General features: G+C 46.0%; 1 protein-coding gene across 1 annotated transcript; it reads left to right on the top strand.

Moving 5' to 3' along the window:
* Window positions 1-1918: 1918 nt before the first annotated feature.
* LOC120647300 (calmodulin-binding receptor-like cytoplasmic kinase 2) lies at window positions 1919-5907 on the top strand. Its single transcript, XM_039924031.1, has 6 exons — window positions 1919-2250; window positions 3010-3272; window positions 3353-3521; window positions 3613-3702; window positions 4927-5219; window positions 5385-5907. The coding sequence occupies exons 1-6, from the start codon at window positions 2019-2021 to the stop codon at window positions 5607-5609; spliced, it is 1272 nt and encodes a 423-aa protein (XP_039779965.1). The 5' UTR covers window positions 1919-2018; the 3' UTR covers window positions 5610-5907.
* The last annotated feature ends 6684 nt before the right edge of the window (window positions 5908-12591 follow it).

Below are 12591 nucleotides of genomic sequence, written 5' to 3'. Positions count from 1 at the left end.
GAAAGGAAAAAAAAGAAAATCGCCTGCCGACCTGCCGTTGACCTTGACCACTTGCTCGCCGGTCGCTGCCTTTCGAGGTCTCGCCTCCGGCGGTCCGGGCGCTAGACAGTCTTGTGATCTTGTCGCGCTCTCGCCTCCTTGCTCTTGGTAGGCATGGGCCATGCATGCAGTGGGTCGTATGATTTGAGTCCGGCCCACTCGCCACTGCCCACTGGGCGGAACTAGGGTTGAAAATGGGACGGGAAAATCCCGTCCCGACCGGCTCTGTTTTAAACGGACCGTTTAAACCGAACGTAAACCGTTTCCACGAAAAAAATAGAAAAACAAAACGGGAAAACCGGCGGGAACGGGAACGGTTGGGGTGTTTTCCCGACCGTTTTCACGGTTCCCATTTTCAGCCGGGAAAATTCCCGCGGGAATTTCCGTATTTGTCGTAGTCGGCTGTGTTACCTGTGTTGGAAACGTGAATTGTTGTTTGTATGTGTTCCAACGTGAATTGTGAATTCGTGATTCACTTTACCTGTGTTTCTTAGTTATACGAGTCTTGTTTCCATGTTATTTATGCATAGTTGTAATTATTTTATCGAGTTAAATGTTTGAAGTGGTTGTATGTATTTTCTCGTTTTGAGTTATCGATTCCCTATCGTAATCGGTATGCTCCCGACCGATTGATTCCGTTTCTGATATCCCGTAATACCGATTTCGTTTTCCCGTCCGATTTTCCCGTTTCCATTCCCGACCAAAAAAATACAGTTGCGGGAGGTTAAAGGTTTTCCTGACCGTTCCCGACGTTTTCATCCCTATGCGGAACGGGCTCTCTTCTCCTCGGCAGTCGTCTCATGTACAGGTAGGTGCGCTGCGGCAATCGGGACGAAAGATTGACTTTGACTCCGCTCCGACGTTTCCAATTCCACGCGGTCTGGTCCCACAGGAGTGACGCAGACACGCGGTACAGGTGCGGCACTACTAGTGTCCCATCGTTGCTCACTCAGATAGTAGTATATACTAAAATAGCACAGCACTAGCCGGAGATGCACTTTATTAGAGATAAAAAGCAGTAAGTTCCACAAATTGCAATATTTTTTTTCGTAGGAAGTGGCTGTCAACACCTTTACAAAGAAAATGCTACTAGTAACCATTTTTTTATGTAATTCCTCTGCTGTTTGAAGAACCCGGTCCACTTTTTGCTCCCTAACCACCACCATATCCAAGCGTTGTCGCTGGTTGGAGGTGTAAATTAGTGACTCTTACATGCATCTCCACTATTTTTTAGTTCAAATATTTGTATTAATTCTTCAAAATAAAATTTTATTTTTAAAAATTAGCATACATATTTAAACTAAAAAGTAGATAAATTGGTAAAGAAACAAAAGGAAAGCCAAAGGTTAGACCGCAATGGCTTCACAAATTAACAGAATCTTTATTTTGACAATATTCGCTAGCAATCACTAAGGCCAGTCTAAGTGGAAGTTTTATCCAAATTTCATCCGTATTTAATAAGCTTCCACATAAGCATTTCTGATGTTGTGGCACCATATTTAAGAATAGAGAGAAGAAATGAGTTTTTTAGGGATAAAACTCTTCTGGCACAATTATCTACTCGTTATAAAATTAAATGTTTATGAAACTATATAATGAAATTATATATTGAGAGTGGTTGTTTCACTTAAGTTTCATTGTATTTTATATGCATTTTAAAAAATAATTTTATGAAACTCTTCATTGAGATTGACCTAAACAAAACGAGAGCACTTTCGGGGAGAAAACGTAGCCTTGCGGGCCGGGCCTACGTGCAGCGTAAAAGTCTGGTCCGGATCCGAACCAGTCCAACTTGACGCGCCGGGAAAGAGCGCAAAACCCCCCAGCTTCCTCCCTCCTCCCCGTGTCGTCATCAACCCGCAGCTTTCCAATTCCCAGCCATCAAGGCAGGCAGCGAGGGCCACCGCCTGCCTTTCGTCTCCGCACGCGACCGCAGCCTGGACAGCGCTGTGCGTGCACTGCCGACCCGGGGTTCCAAGATGAGGAGCGGCAGCGGGGGCGCCTCGCCCTGGAGGCGGAGCGACCCCGGCGGCAGCGGCGAGCTGTCCCGCGCCTCCGTCGCCACCACGGCGTCGTCCGCCTCCGAGCGTTCCGTGAGCGGTGCCGGGCGCGGGGCCTCCTTCCTCGACGCCTTCCGCTCCTGCTTCGTGCCCCCGGAGGTGCGCTCGCCGGAGGCCTCCATGTCCGACGACTTCCACCCCTCCCACCAACGTACGTACGCAGACGCCCTTTGCCTTTCTCTGCCCATTTCTCCGCTGCTTTTGTACTTTCAGGTGCCTTTTCCAATCCAAGACGATATTTTTGGCAGGAAAGCTGGTCCTTTCTTTCATGCTCGTTTCCGGGAATTTTATCATTATACTGCTATTTATTGTGCAATAATTCTGGAAAAATGGTCTTGGGCAACGAACAAATTTTCGGATATTTTTCTTCAAATATAATGCATAATCAGTACTTCCTGCTTTGTTTGCAGAACGATTTAGTTATCTTAATCATATCTTATCTTTCTTTACACGCATTTTGTAGCATCTCCTGCAAAAATAACCATTCCATCCGACTGAGCTTTATACTACTTTAATTGGACGTGTGGGACACTTCGTCTGTTTGAAGTTTACAGTGTTTATTTGTTTGCTGTCCACCTCTCACCATTTGATCATGGCCCCGGACCCATATTGGTCAACATTTTAAATACGGGCTACCAAACTAGCTAGCTAGTATATGGAAACCCCTAGCACAAGGCAGCATTTGTTAATTTCCTCATGTAAAGAATGGTGTGAACCATGCCCGTCCCGTTTAGTTCAAAGTTCTGAGGGAATTTAATATCTTAGTGATGCAGAGATAAGTTATCCTCAAATGGTCGCTCTTAATTCATTCAGCAATACACGTAAATGCTTTTGACTATTTTTGCAGCACGTGCTGCCATTATGTTTTCTGGCATGTTCAGGTACTTAATTAACTATGTTAAATTTTCAGTCTCGCAGTCGCTGAGCTCACAAGGTTCTAACAGTGGGAGCGCTTTCGGGAGCAAGCGATCAATCAAAGGAATGTATAGTCCCATGCACATGAATTCTTCAGAGAGGGAGATGCCTGGCAGCACAAAATTCTCCTTGCCACAGATCCAGAAAGCAACCAAGAACTTCTCGCCAAACTTGAAGATTGGGCAGGGTGGTTCTGGGACTGTATACAAGGGTCAGCTTGCTGATGGCACCCTCGTCGCTGTCAAACGGGCCAAGAAGGTTTGTGCTTATTTTCTTCGTGACCTGTTTATGTAAGCTAGTTCTTGCTGCAAGACTATATGAGTTTCCATTCTTTCCAGAATGTGTATGACAAGCATATGGGCCGTGAGTTCTGGAACGAGATTGAGACATTGCAACGCATTGAGCACCTGAATTTAGTCAGGTTTCATGGGTACCTGGAGTTTGGTGGCGAGCAGTTGATCATTGTGGAGTATGTTCCCAATGGGAATCTTCGAGAGCACCTTGACTGTAAGAATGTCGTGGTCCTATCTTTCTCTTCTGCAGTAATTGTGCAATGGCTTGTACTAACTGTGTCTTACACGAGGTTAGCTATATGCAGGTGTCAATGGTAAAGTATTGGAATTCTCACAAAGATTGGAAATTGCAATTGATGTGGCTCATGCTATTACATATCTTCATACCTACTCGGGTAAACCTTCTTTCAGCTTCATTTTGTTGCTAATTGTTCCTTTTGTTCTGGGGTGTCATGTTTCAACAATAATCTTTGATGTTCTAGAATTCACCTGTAAATTCAGAAAATATCCCTAAAGTTGCATAGTTCAAGATTTTTCTATTTTACTTCAGAAATTCTATGATAGCTCAGTTAAGTTACTAGGTTATAATCTGCTATGCTTGTATATTTTTCTGTAATTAACGGAGATGATACAACCGAAACCTGCATTAGATATCGCTGGAACAGCTGTTGCAAGAATAATCAACACCTCAAAATACAAACATTCAAGATCTGCAATTTACAAATCCTAATGGGGAAACAGCCAATATTTAGTTGAGTTACTGCAATACACTTCCTTAAATGAATGACCCTAGATGCATGTCTCTTTCTTATATTTTTGTATGACCGTATACCAGATGCATAAGAGCATATCTAGCAATAGCTCTCAAATCACAGCCCTCATATAGCGTTTGGGGGCTAGCTCCCATCTCACAGCCTCCAAATAATGCATCCAAGTCCAACAAGAGTCTCCATATTTCAGCCCCCATCCATCCAGCAAGAGGCTACTAAGTGAGGCCCACGGATGGAGGGCTCCCAGAGACCCCCCACGCCTAGGGGTCGAAGGGCAGATTTGGAGGCCTCCCTAGTTTGGGGACTCAAGTAGAGGGCTTGCTGTAGTTGTTTTTCTTGATTCCACCATTCAAATTTAGGGTAGGGGGGTTGATAGAGGTTATGTTGGAGTTGCTCTAATGATAATATATGTACTCTTTGATTATTTTACATGCTATGAATCCATAGGGAATTTCTTGTAGATAAAAAAATATTTGATGAGGGATCCTTAAGAACATATCTAGTGAATGACACTGGAAGATTCCTGTCCACAAATTTGTGATTAGCTTTCCCCCAGGTCACTAATTACACGATACCATCAAAGCTCCCCCCCCTTTTCGATAAGGAGGCTATCAAAGCTAAATTTCAGGAACCCATTAGATGAAAGTTTCTATGGCACATGTGCCAAAGCAAATTCTGCATACAATGAACTTTCTTGGACATTGTAGGGCTTGATCTGGAGATGGTAGACTGAAGACTTCTTAGCTTTACTTTCATACAAAGAGCTGAACTTTAAAGAAATCATTTCTGAACATCTAACCACTGGATCATTAGCAGTTAAATACTATCTGATTTATTTCATCGATGCAGACCATCCAGTCATCCACAGGGACATCAAATCCTCAAACATTCTTCTAATGAACAATTTTCGAGCCAAGGTTGCTGACTTTGGGTTTGCCAAACTGGCACCAACTGACGCTAGCCATGTCTCTACTCAAGTCAAAGGAACAGCAGGCTATCTTGATCCAGAATACCTCAGAACATACCAGCTCAATGAGAAGAGTGACGTCTACTCCTTTGGGGTTCTGCTGGTGGAGTTGGTTACTGGGAGGCGCCCTATAGAGCCAAAGAGGTTAATCATTGAGCGTGTTACCACCAAATGGGTTAGTTTCTGTCAGTCTAGACATTGTACTTATTTGCATCACCATTGGTTTCAGTACCTGATGAAGCAGTGGTAACACAATTATATATGCAGTACTATATCATAACTAGTCTACATTTGGTTTTAAAGTGGTTCCTCCATGTACTACTATACCGGTGTTTTACAGGCAATGGAGAAATTTGTGGAGGGCAATGCTATCCAAACACTGGATTCGAATCTGGAAGCAAACGACGCGATCAATCTGGCAGTCGAGAAGATGTACGAGCTGGCTCTGCAATGCTTAACTCCAACAAAGAGAAACCGGCCGAGCATGAGGAGATGCGCGGAGATTCTGTGGAGCATACGTAAAGATTACAGGGAGTTGGTTGTACCCACCTCGGCCATGAACTGAAGCAGCTCACCTGGAGCAATCAAGCGAACAAAAGATGAATTCCAGTTTGCCTCTATGCAAAGATTGGTGGTGGGATTGCTCAAAAAAAAGAAAAGATTGGTGGTGGGAATCACGCAAACGCTTTGCTTGGATTAGTTGTGAACGGGACTGATGGCCTCCCTAGATTTGTGTGTTTCTACTAGTAAATAGGCAACTAGAAAATCTCTTACAAGTCTTACGACACAGTATGAAAATGTTGCTGTGCAAACATGTATGAATACGAGTATATAATGGTGTGTATATCCTGTAGGTTTTCTTATACAGGTGGAAATATGAAGAATCTTTGTTTTCCCCATTAAGCAAATGCACTGTGTTTTTGTTTTTTGTTTTTTTAAGAGATGCACTGTGTATGATGACTGGTGGCCCAAAGTCGAGAGTGGACAGGGCAAGTTGGCAACGACACAAAGGAGTCGTCGCCTGCGGGACAGCGCTAGCCGAATCCGAAGGCCATTCTAAAAAAAAAAAAACGAAGGCCGAAGCCACGCCGCCGCCGGTGTCCGCAGGAGGCACACCGGTACCCCTCTGTCTGTGGTCACTGTCATGCATGTGTGACTGTAATAAAACTCGAGCATTTTCTTGCCAAAACTTGCTCTACCTAGACGTCCACTAATTACAGCCGAGCTTAGTTAGTTATTTATTTCTAGCAACGGCTTAGCATAATTTCTAGGGTAGAGAGCTGTTCCACGAGAGATGTTCACTCCGCTGCCCAAAACGAAATCTAAGCCAGTATACTAGTACTTGTTTAGCATGGAGTAAGCATCTTTTTGTTGACATGTTACTTCCTTTATTACTTGTCTACCCCAATGCAAGCCACGATGCTCACTCCGCTGCCCAAAACTAACCCCAACCCACGATGTTTGTTCTCTCGGATTTTTTTTTACCAGTAGTGAACGCGTGTCCTTTTCCAGTTCTCATTTGAAAGACCACTGATACAACCTTAATGCCTTATTTCTCGCAAATAATAGCTGGTACACGATGAAATTAAAAGCGAGTAGTATTTTTAATTTAAGTTCCTTCCGCGTAGCTGGTACACATCGTAAATGTATAACTTGTACTTCGTGCGTATATTGTCGTGGTGAACTAACGTGTCAATGCACGTCAACCTAGAGAATTCTCATTGTAGGAACCATGTTATATTTATTTGAATCGCCTAGCTAGTAAGAAGAATGCGAATCTCAGAGCATCTTCAAGAGCTCTTGTATTTTGGGTGAGTTGGCTAAAAAAAGAAAAGAAAGACAAAAAAATCCACATCCAACAGAAACTATCTACCTCGTCTTCTATCCTCGTTTTCTATCCAAGGGTACCGCTGAGCATCTTTGCCTAGCGCTGAACGCTAGCCATTTCTTTTTAGATTTTGAAGAAGCTGTTGGATTTCAATCCTTTTTCACTAGCTATTTCATTTTATATAATAACTATATCAGGATTTTAGCTATTCATAGATATAAGAGCTCTTGAAGATGCTTTGGATTTGAAACTTGTAAATCTACTTCGTCATACCTATAGTATATATCTTAATCTAAAAATACCTAGTATATATGGAATGGGGGGGGGTGATTAATGGCTGCTTCAAGAAGATAATAACGCCCCCATAATAATGTGGGACGTCCAAGTAGTCTCCAACAAATTCCCAAGGTTTATTTAGAAGCAATTTATTATAGCATATCTTTTTTCCCGAAATGCATTCTACAGCCAATAAATACACTAGCACACGGTATTAGCTAGCAATTATAGAAACTAACAGGTTCACGCGCTTCACACTTGCAAGTGGAAATAAAATATCAGAAGGAAAATTGCGACTCAAAAACTTGAGAACGAAATTAGAGATGATATAGGATGTGATTCTACCTATCATCCCTCTTTCGTGTCGTACAACTACTTTTAGTTTACCCATAGTTAATTCCTACTTACCTAAGGCTGCAGTGATCTTTTTTTCTAAAATAAAAGGCTGCAGTGATCTTTTTATTTATTCCCAAAGGTTTTTTCTATAATTCTTGGAAAAAATCCGCTAGCTATTAGCCAAGAGCCCTCACAGGGGGAAAGGAGGGTCTGAGGAGAGAAAAAGGCAAAACAAGACGGTCACAGGAAAAACCAAAATCAGACACACCGCCCAGTGCCCACCTTCCACCAAAACCCTAGCACAAACTTCGATCCATTAGCGCTGCCGCTCCTCCGCTCGCCGGCGACTTGATTCCGCCATGCGGATCCGAAGGAATCCTTCTAGGATCCTTGACTTGTCCTCCCACACCACCGTGCAGGTGCAACCCAGGGCACCGCTATCTGAGGAGCCCGTGCTCCCACCGCCCGCGCCCGGGTCTTCATCTTCGACGACGCCGACGCCGCCGCCACCGCCGACGACGCCGACGCCACCGACACCGTCGACAGCCTCTTCCTCCTAAAGGCTAAGCCTGTGAAGTTCTGCTTGCAGAGCTGGGCATGGATTACACATCCATACGCGCTCAATCTTGATGAGGTCAGTCTCTGCCCCCTACATCCTATCCTCCTCCCCTGCTCCAAACTTCCAATCCACCTATGTACCATGGTTTTTGGCTTTCGCTTGTAGTTTGGAGATGCCCCGTATACCTTTTTCATTTTTTTCCATGTTTGGGTTTGGATCGCATCCCCATCTCGCATGTGTGTATGTTTAGGGTTTGGTTTGTCCATTCCACCGCAAGTCGACAGTCTTGAAGTGCTCGACGGGGGGAGAAAGGGGAAATTATCCAGATCGGCTTCATGCTAGTACTACGGGGTTCTTTCACTCAGAATCTTGGGTTCCCGATTTGGTATTCGTAGAAATGGAAGATCTTGCCCAAACCCTAGCTTCTGGATCTGTGTCCGCTGCTGTCTACAATAGAAATTTGTCTTCTTGATTACGGAGGAGAGCTGCCAATCTTTGTATTTCTGTCTTCAACAGAAATGAGTAGTGAGCATGAATCAAGCACAGATCAGAGCTGCTAGTAGGGTATATCTTAGTCCAAAGAATCGTTCTGTTTCCTGTGCACTGCACGCCATATGCATTGAGCCATTTCGGGTTGCTCTGTGCTTGATCTTTCTGCTGTTGGCTTGCTATGCATGTAGGAGCTGAACGATGACGATGGTCTCGTCAGCAACGCCTGGAGGGAACCCCGTGAGAATCCTGGTTTGTCTTACACCAACGTGGATTTCGTGCTGCAGCAGGATGAGGAGGAGACAGAGTCTGAGGTGGAGGAGGACATTTTTCTTATGAAGGGGAAGAAGGTGGAGGACAAGATTGGGAAGCAAAAGCAGCAGGAAGAGGATGTGGTGGTGGTTAACGAGAAGCTGAAGCGAGATGGAAATCAACAAAAGAAGAAGGAGTCCAAGTCCAATATGATGAAGGCGAGAGTGATCACTGCTGATGAGCCTCCGAAGTGCAAGAAGACGGACGGCAGGAAGTGGAGCTGCCGGAGCATCGCTGCTCTGCCCACACTGTGCGAGAAGCACTTGAGACGGAGCCGTTTGTTGTGAAAACCGCCCAATTTAATATTATTTTAAATGAACCGCCGGTTGTTATCTTTCAGATGAGAGTTAACACGTGTTTGCCGGAGAGTGTGCCACGTGTTACCTCACATCTAGAGACACGAATAACCGACACGTCATTCGCCTAAAATAATATCAAATCCGGTAGTCCCGGTATGTGCTCTAACATACGCCCAGAATTAGCATATGCACATACCGTTTACAATCGAATACATCGCCAATAATCTACAAAGAGCAGTTTTACAACACCAGAGTTCGAAACTTAACAAGTTCAACATAGGAAGGTTCAAACTATCCACCATTACAAGCATTGGGCTCACGGAAGCCATATTATACAGAAACTTAAAGATTATTATATTTACATGCTCTCATGGAGTTCGATTAAAAAAATCCTACTACGATGATGATGTCTTGCTCAAGGACATCACCACAGCCGCAACGACCTACTCCTCCCCCGCATTGGGATCAGCGGGGTAGAAGTGGCCGAACACCACTTCCGACTCACCTGCAACCAGGTTTAGAAAGCAACCTGAGTACAAAAGGTACTCGCAAGACTTACGCGATTAAATAAACAAGGATAATACAAAGGCTCAAATAAAAACTTTAAGGTTAAATAATTATTGCATAAGCATGAGCTCTCTAAACTAACACCTAGCAAAATTAATTAATGTTGCCCGAACCCCCATTAAATTTTAGTAGAACATATTAAGAATAACATAATTATTCCCGAGTTACTAAAACCCTCTCCAACATGTCCGCACTTCTACGAGGAGTTCATAGGATAAAGAGTGTGCTCATAACCGAGAGCGCGGCAATTCGAATTGATTCAAATATTGCAAGGGTGTACTACTTTACCCACACGACGCGAGGACCATGCGACTCACCCAACCGATCACGTCGGGCAAGGGGGTACTCACGTCAACCGTTCCCAACAAAGCTCAACCGTTGAGGGTAAGCCCAGCTTGCGCATGGAGACTTAGTTCCACCGGGGACATCTCTAAACTTTCCTACACATAGTTCCACCCGGGGACACACTGAGCCTCCCTGCATAGCCTTTGGCCACGTATCTGGGACCGTGCCCCAATGATCAAGTCAAAGAAGGTAATTGGCTCATCCGTATCATTATATTGGATATGTGGTAGCACGGAAAGGTGCTCAAAACCAACGTCGTCCACTCGGTCCTTAATCAATTAAAACGGACTATGCCCATGTGACTTCATTCTCTAGGCCCTACTATTCCGCTCGAATCTCGATACTACCAAACTCTTACCACCAAGCCGAACCAGTGCAACAAGGATAAACGGTAAGTGTGATCCTCCAAACTATTCCTGTCTAGCGAGCGATATAAATAATCTAAGCAGGGCTAAGCATCTGGTCAAGTTAAGTGATTAACTGACTAACTAGTGCCAAGAGCAAGGATAACAAATCAAGGAAGGATAATGCACGCAGATATGTACAAGAATGTAATACATACATAATATACATATAACCCTAACATTACCCGGTGAGATAACTATATAACTCAGATTAAATAGGAGCAAGGAATCATGCTTAGCTGCTTGCCTCGGTTAGCTTCGGGCTCGACCGCGAACTGGACTCCGGGTTTAGGCTCGACGGACTCGGCGGGCTCCACGGGTTCGTTCTCCGACGATTCGGTCACTATAATGCATGAATGCGATGCATGAATTAGTGCGATGCTATGCTTATGCATAAAATAAACTGCATGAAATGATATACGCGAAAAGATGTACATGAAACAACGTTTTGGATATGCAACTCTGACAAAACCGGAGGTTCCGGCCTGACAAAACCAGAGGTTCCGGTTGCAAAACCGGATGTTCCGGTTTTAAGTACTTGTCAGGCCAAAACCGGAAGTTCCGATTTCTAAAACCGGCGGTTCCGGTTTCAGTCGGTCACTGGCGGACTGTCCGCTCCAAAGAGCCGGACCGTCCGCGACTCGACTTCGACGCGGCGACCATGGTGCAGCAGCGGCACGGTCGTGTTCCGGCGGCAGAGCAGGGCCGGAGTGGGCCGAAGGAGGCGCGCACGGGGTGTTCCATGGCAAGGCGAAGCTCACCCCGGCGGCAGACGGCGAGGAACGGCGACGAGGCGGCGGCACGACGGAGAGGAGCGGCGGCGGGTGGAGGAGCTCACCGGGGGCTCTGCGCGGCGATGGAAGTGGCCGGGTAAGGAGGGGAACGGGTCGAGGAGGGGTAGGAGATGCTCCCCCGCGAAGAATCGACGAGGAACTCACCGAGGACGACGAACCGCGGTGGCGATGGAGCTTGGGGCGGTGGTGGCAATGGTGGATTGAGGATCAAATGGCTAGGGTTTGAGGGGAAGGGGCCGGTCGGACCTTAAGGCGAGGAAAGGAGTGAGGGGGCGGCGCGGCAGCCGAGGATGGCCGGCGCGTGTCGTGAGGATGGCCGGCGGCGGTGGCGACGTGCGGCGCGCCGCGATTCGTGCTCTGCCCACGAAGCAGAGTAAAACCGGAAGTTCCGGTTTTTGAACCCGGAGGTTCCGGATTTTGATTTTTTCAACCCAGGATGTTACACTCGTACTACAGCTCTGGGAAGGAAGCACCTGGATAAGGCAGCTCCAAATCGGCTCCGCAGAAGGCATTGGCGGGTTCTGGAGCAGCTCCAGTGAAAACCTTGTCCGGCTCCAAGCGAGCTCGAGCGCGCGCATCGCCATCCATCTCCGAAGCAGTGTTGGCGAGTGATGCACCAGCGAGGTCAAAAGTAGCGCCGTCGGCGGTGGCGGGTGCGCGGCCAAGCTCCAAGCGCCCAAAGAAGAATAAGAGGGAAGGCTATTACTCGGGCGGAGCGTTCTACTACCCCGAGCCGTTCGGCCCATTCCGAGGAAAGCAGCGCGGCCATTACAGCCCTGCCATCGTTGAAGAAGAAGAAGATAGGTCCACACAGGGAGATGCCAGCACATCAGAAGCTCCAGAGGGAGGTGTCTTTCCTAAAGCAAAACTGAGCTTGAAGCATGGAAAAAAATTTCGACCGGTAAATCCGGTTTACCGGAAAATTTACCGTTACCGGTAGTGTCCGAGAAATGGATTTCGGTGATATTTCGCATTTACCGTTTTCAAATTTGAAAATTTCAAAAAAATTATATAAAATAGGGTAAAAATCTGATAAAAAACTAGACATTTTTATGAGCATTTTGGACTAATATTTTTTGTTGAAATGTAACCTCATATGTTGTGTAAAAAAAAAAGAAAATGAGCTTTTACTGTTGAACGACTCACCTTATCCATTCGCACGCCCCGAGCAGCCGTCCACCCTCCCCATTTCTCCTCCTCCAGTCCTCCGACACCCGAGCTGCTCCCTCCTTGGCTCCCGGCGATTTCCGACCGGATCCCACCGGTTTCCGCGCTCGTGGAGGCGGTTTCCGACCGGCAAGAAGAGGTTTCCGGGCGGGCGCGGGCGCCGGTGCCGCT

The sequence above is a fragment of the Panicum virgatum genome, chromosome 9K (assembly GCF_016808335.1).
Source record: "Panicum virgatum strain AP13 chromosome 9K, P.virgatum_v5, whole genome shotgun sequence".
In the NCBI taxonomy this organism is placed as follows: Eukaryota; Viridiplantae; Streptophyta; class Magnoliopsida; order Poales; family Poaceae; genus Panicum; species Panicum virgatum.
The sequence above is the reverse complement of the archived record's forward strand: the minus strand, read 5'-3'. Positions and strand labels throughout refer to the sequence as shown.

Excerpts from the sequence above, each read along its gene's own strand:
- LOC120647300 (XM_039924031.1), top strand. The coding sequence starts at position 2,019 with ATGAGGAGCGGCAGCGGGGGCGCCTCGCCCTGGAGGCGGAGCGACCCC. Across the intron at positions 3,273-3,352 it reads CTGTCAAACGGGCCAAGAAG|AATGTGTATGACAAGCATAT; the intron begins GTTTGTGCTTAT and ends CATTCTTTCCAG. Across the intron at positions 3,703-4,926 it reads ATATCTTCATACCTACTCGG|ACCATCCAGTCATCCACAGG; the intron begins GTAAACCTTCTT and ends TCATCGATGCAG.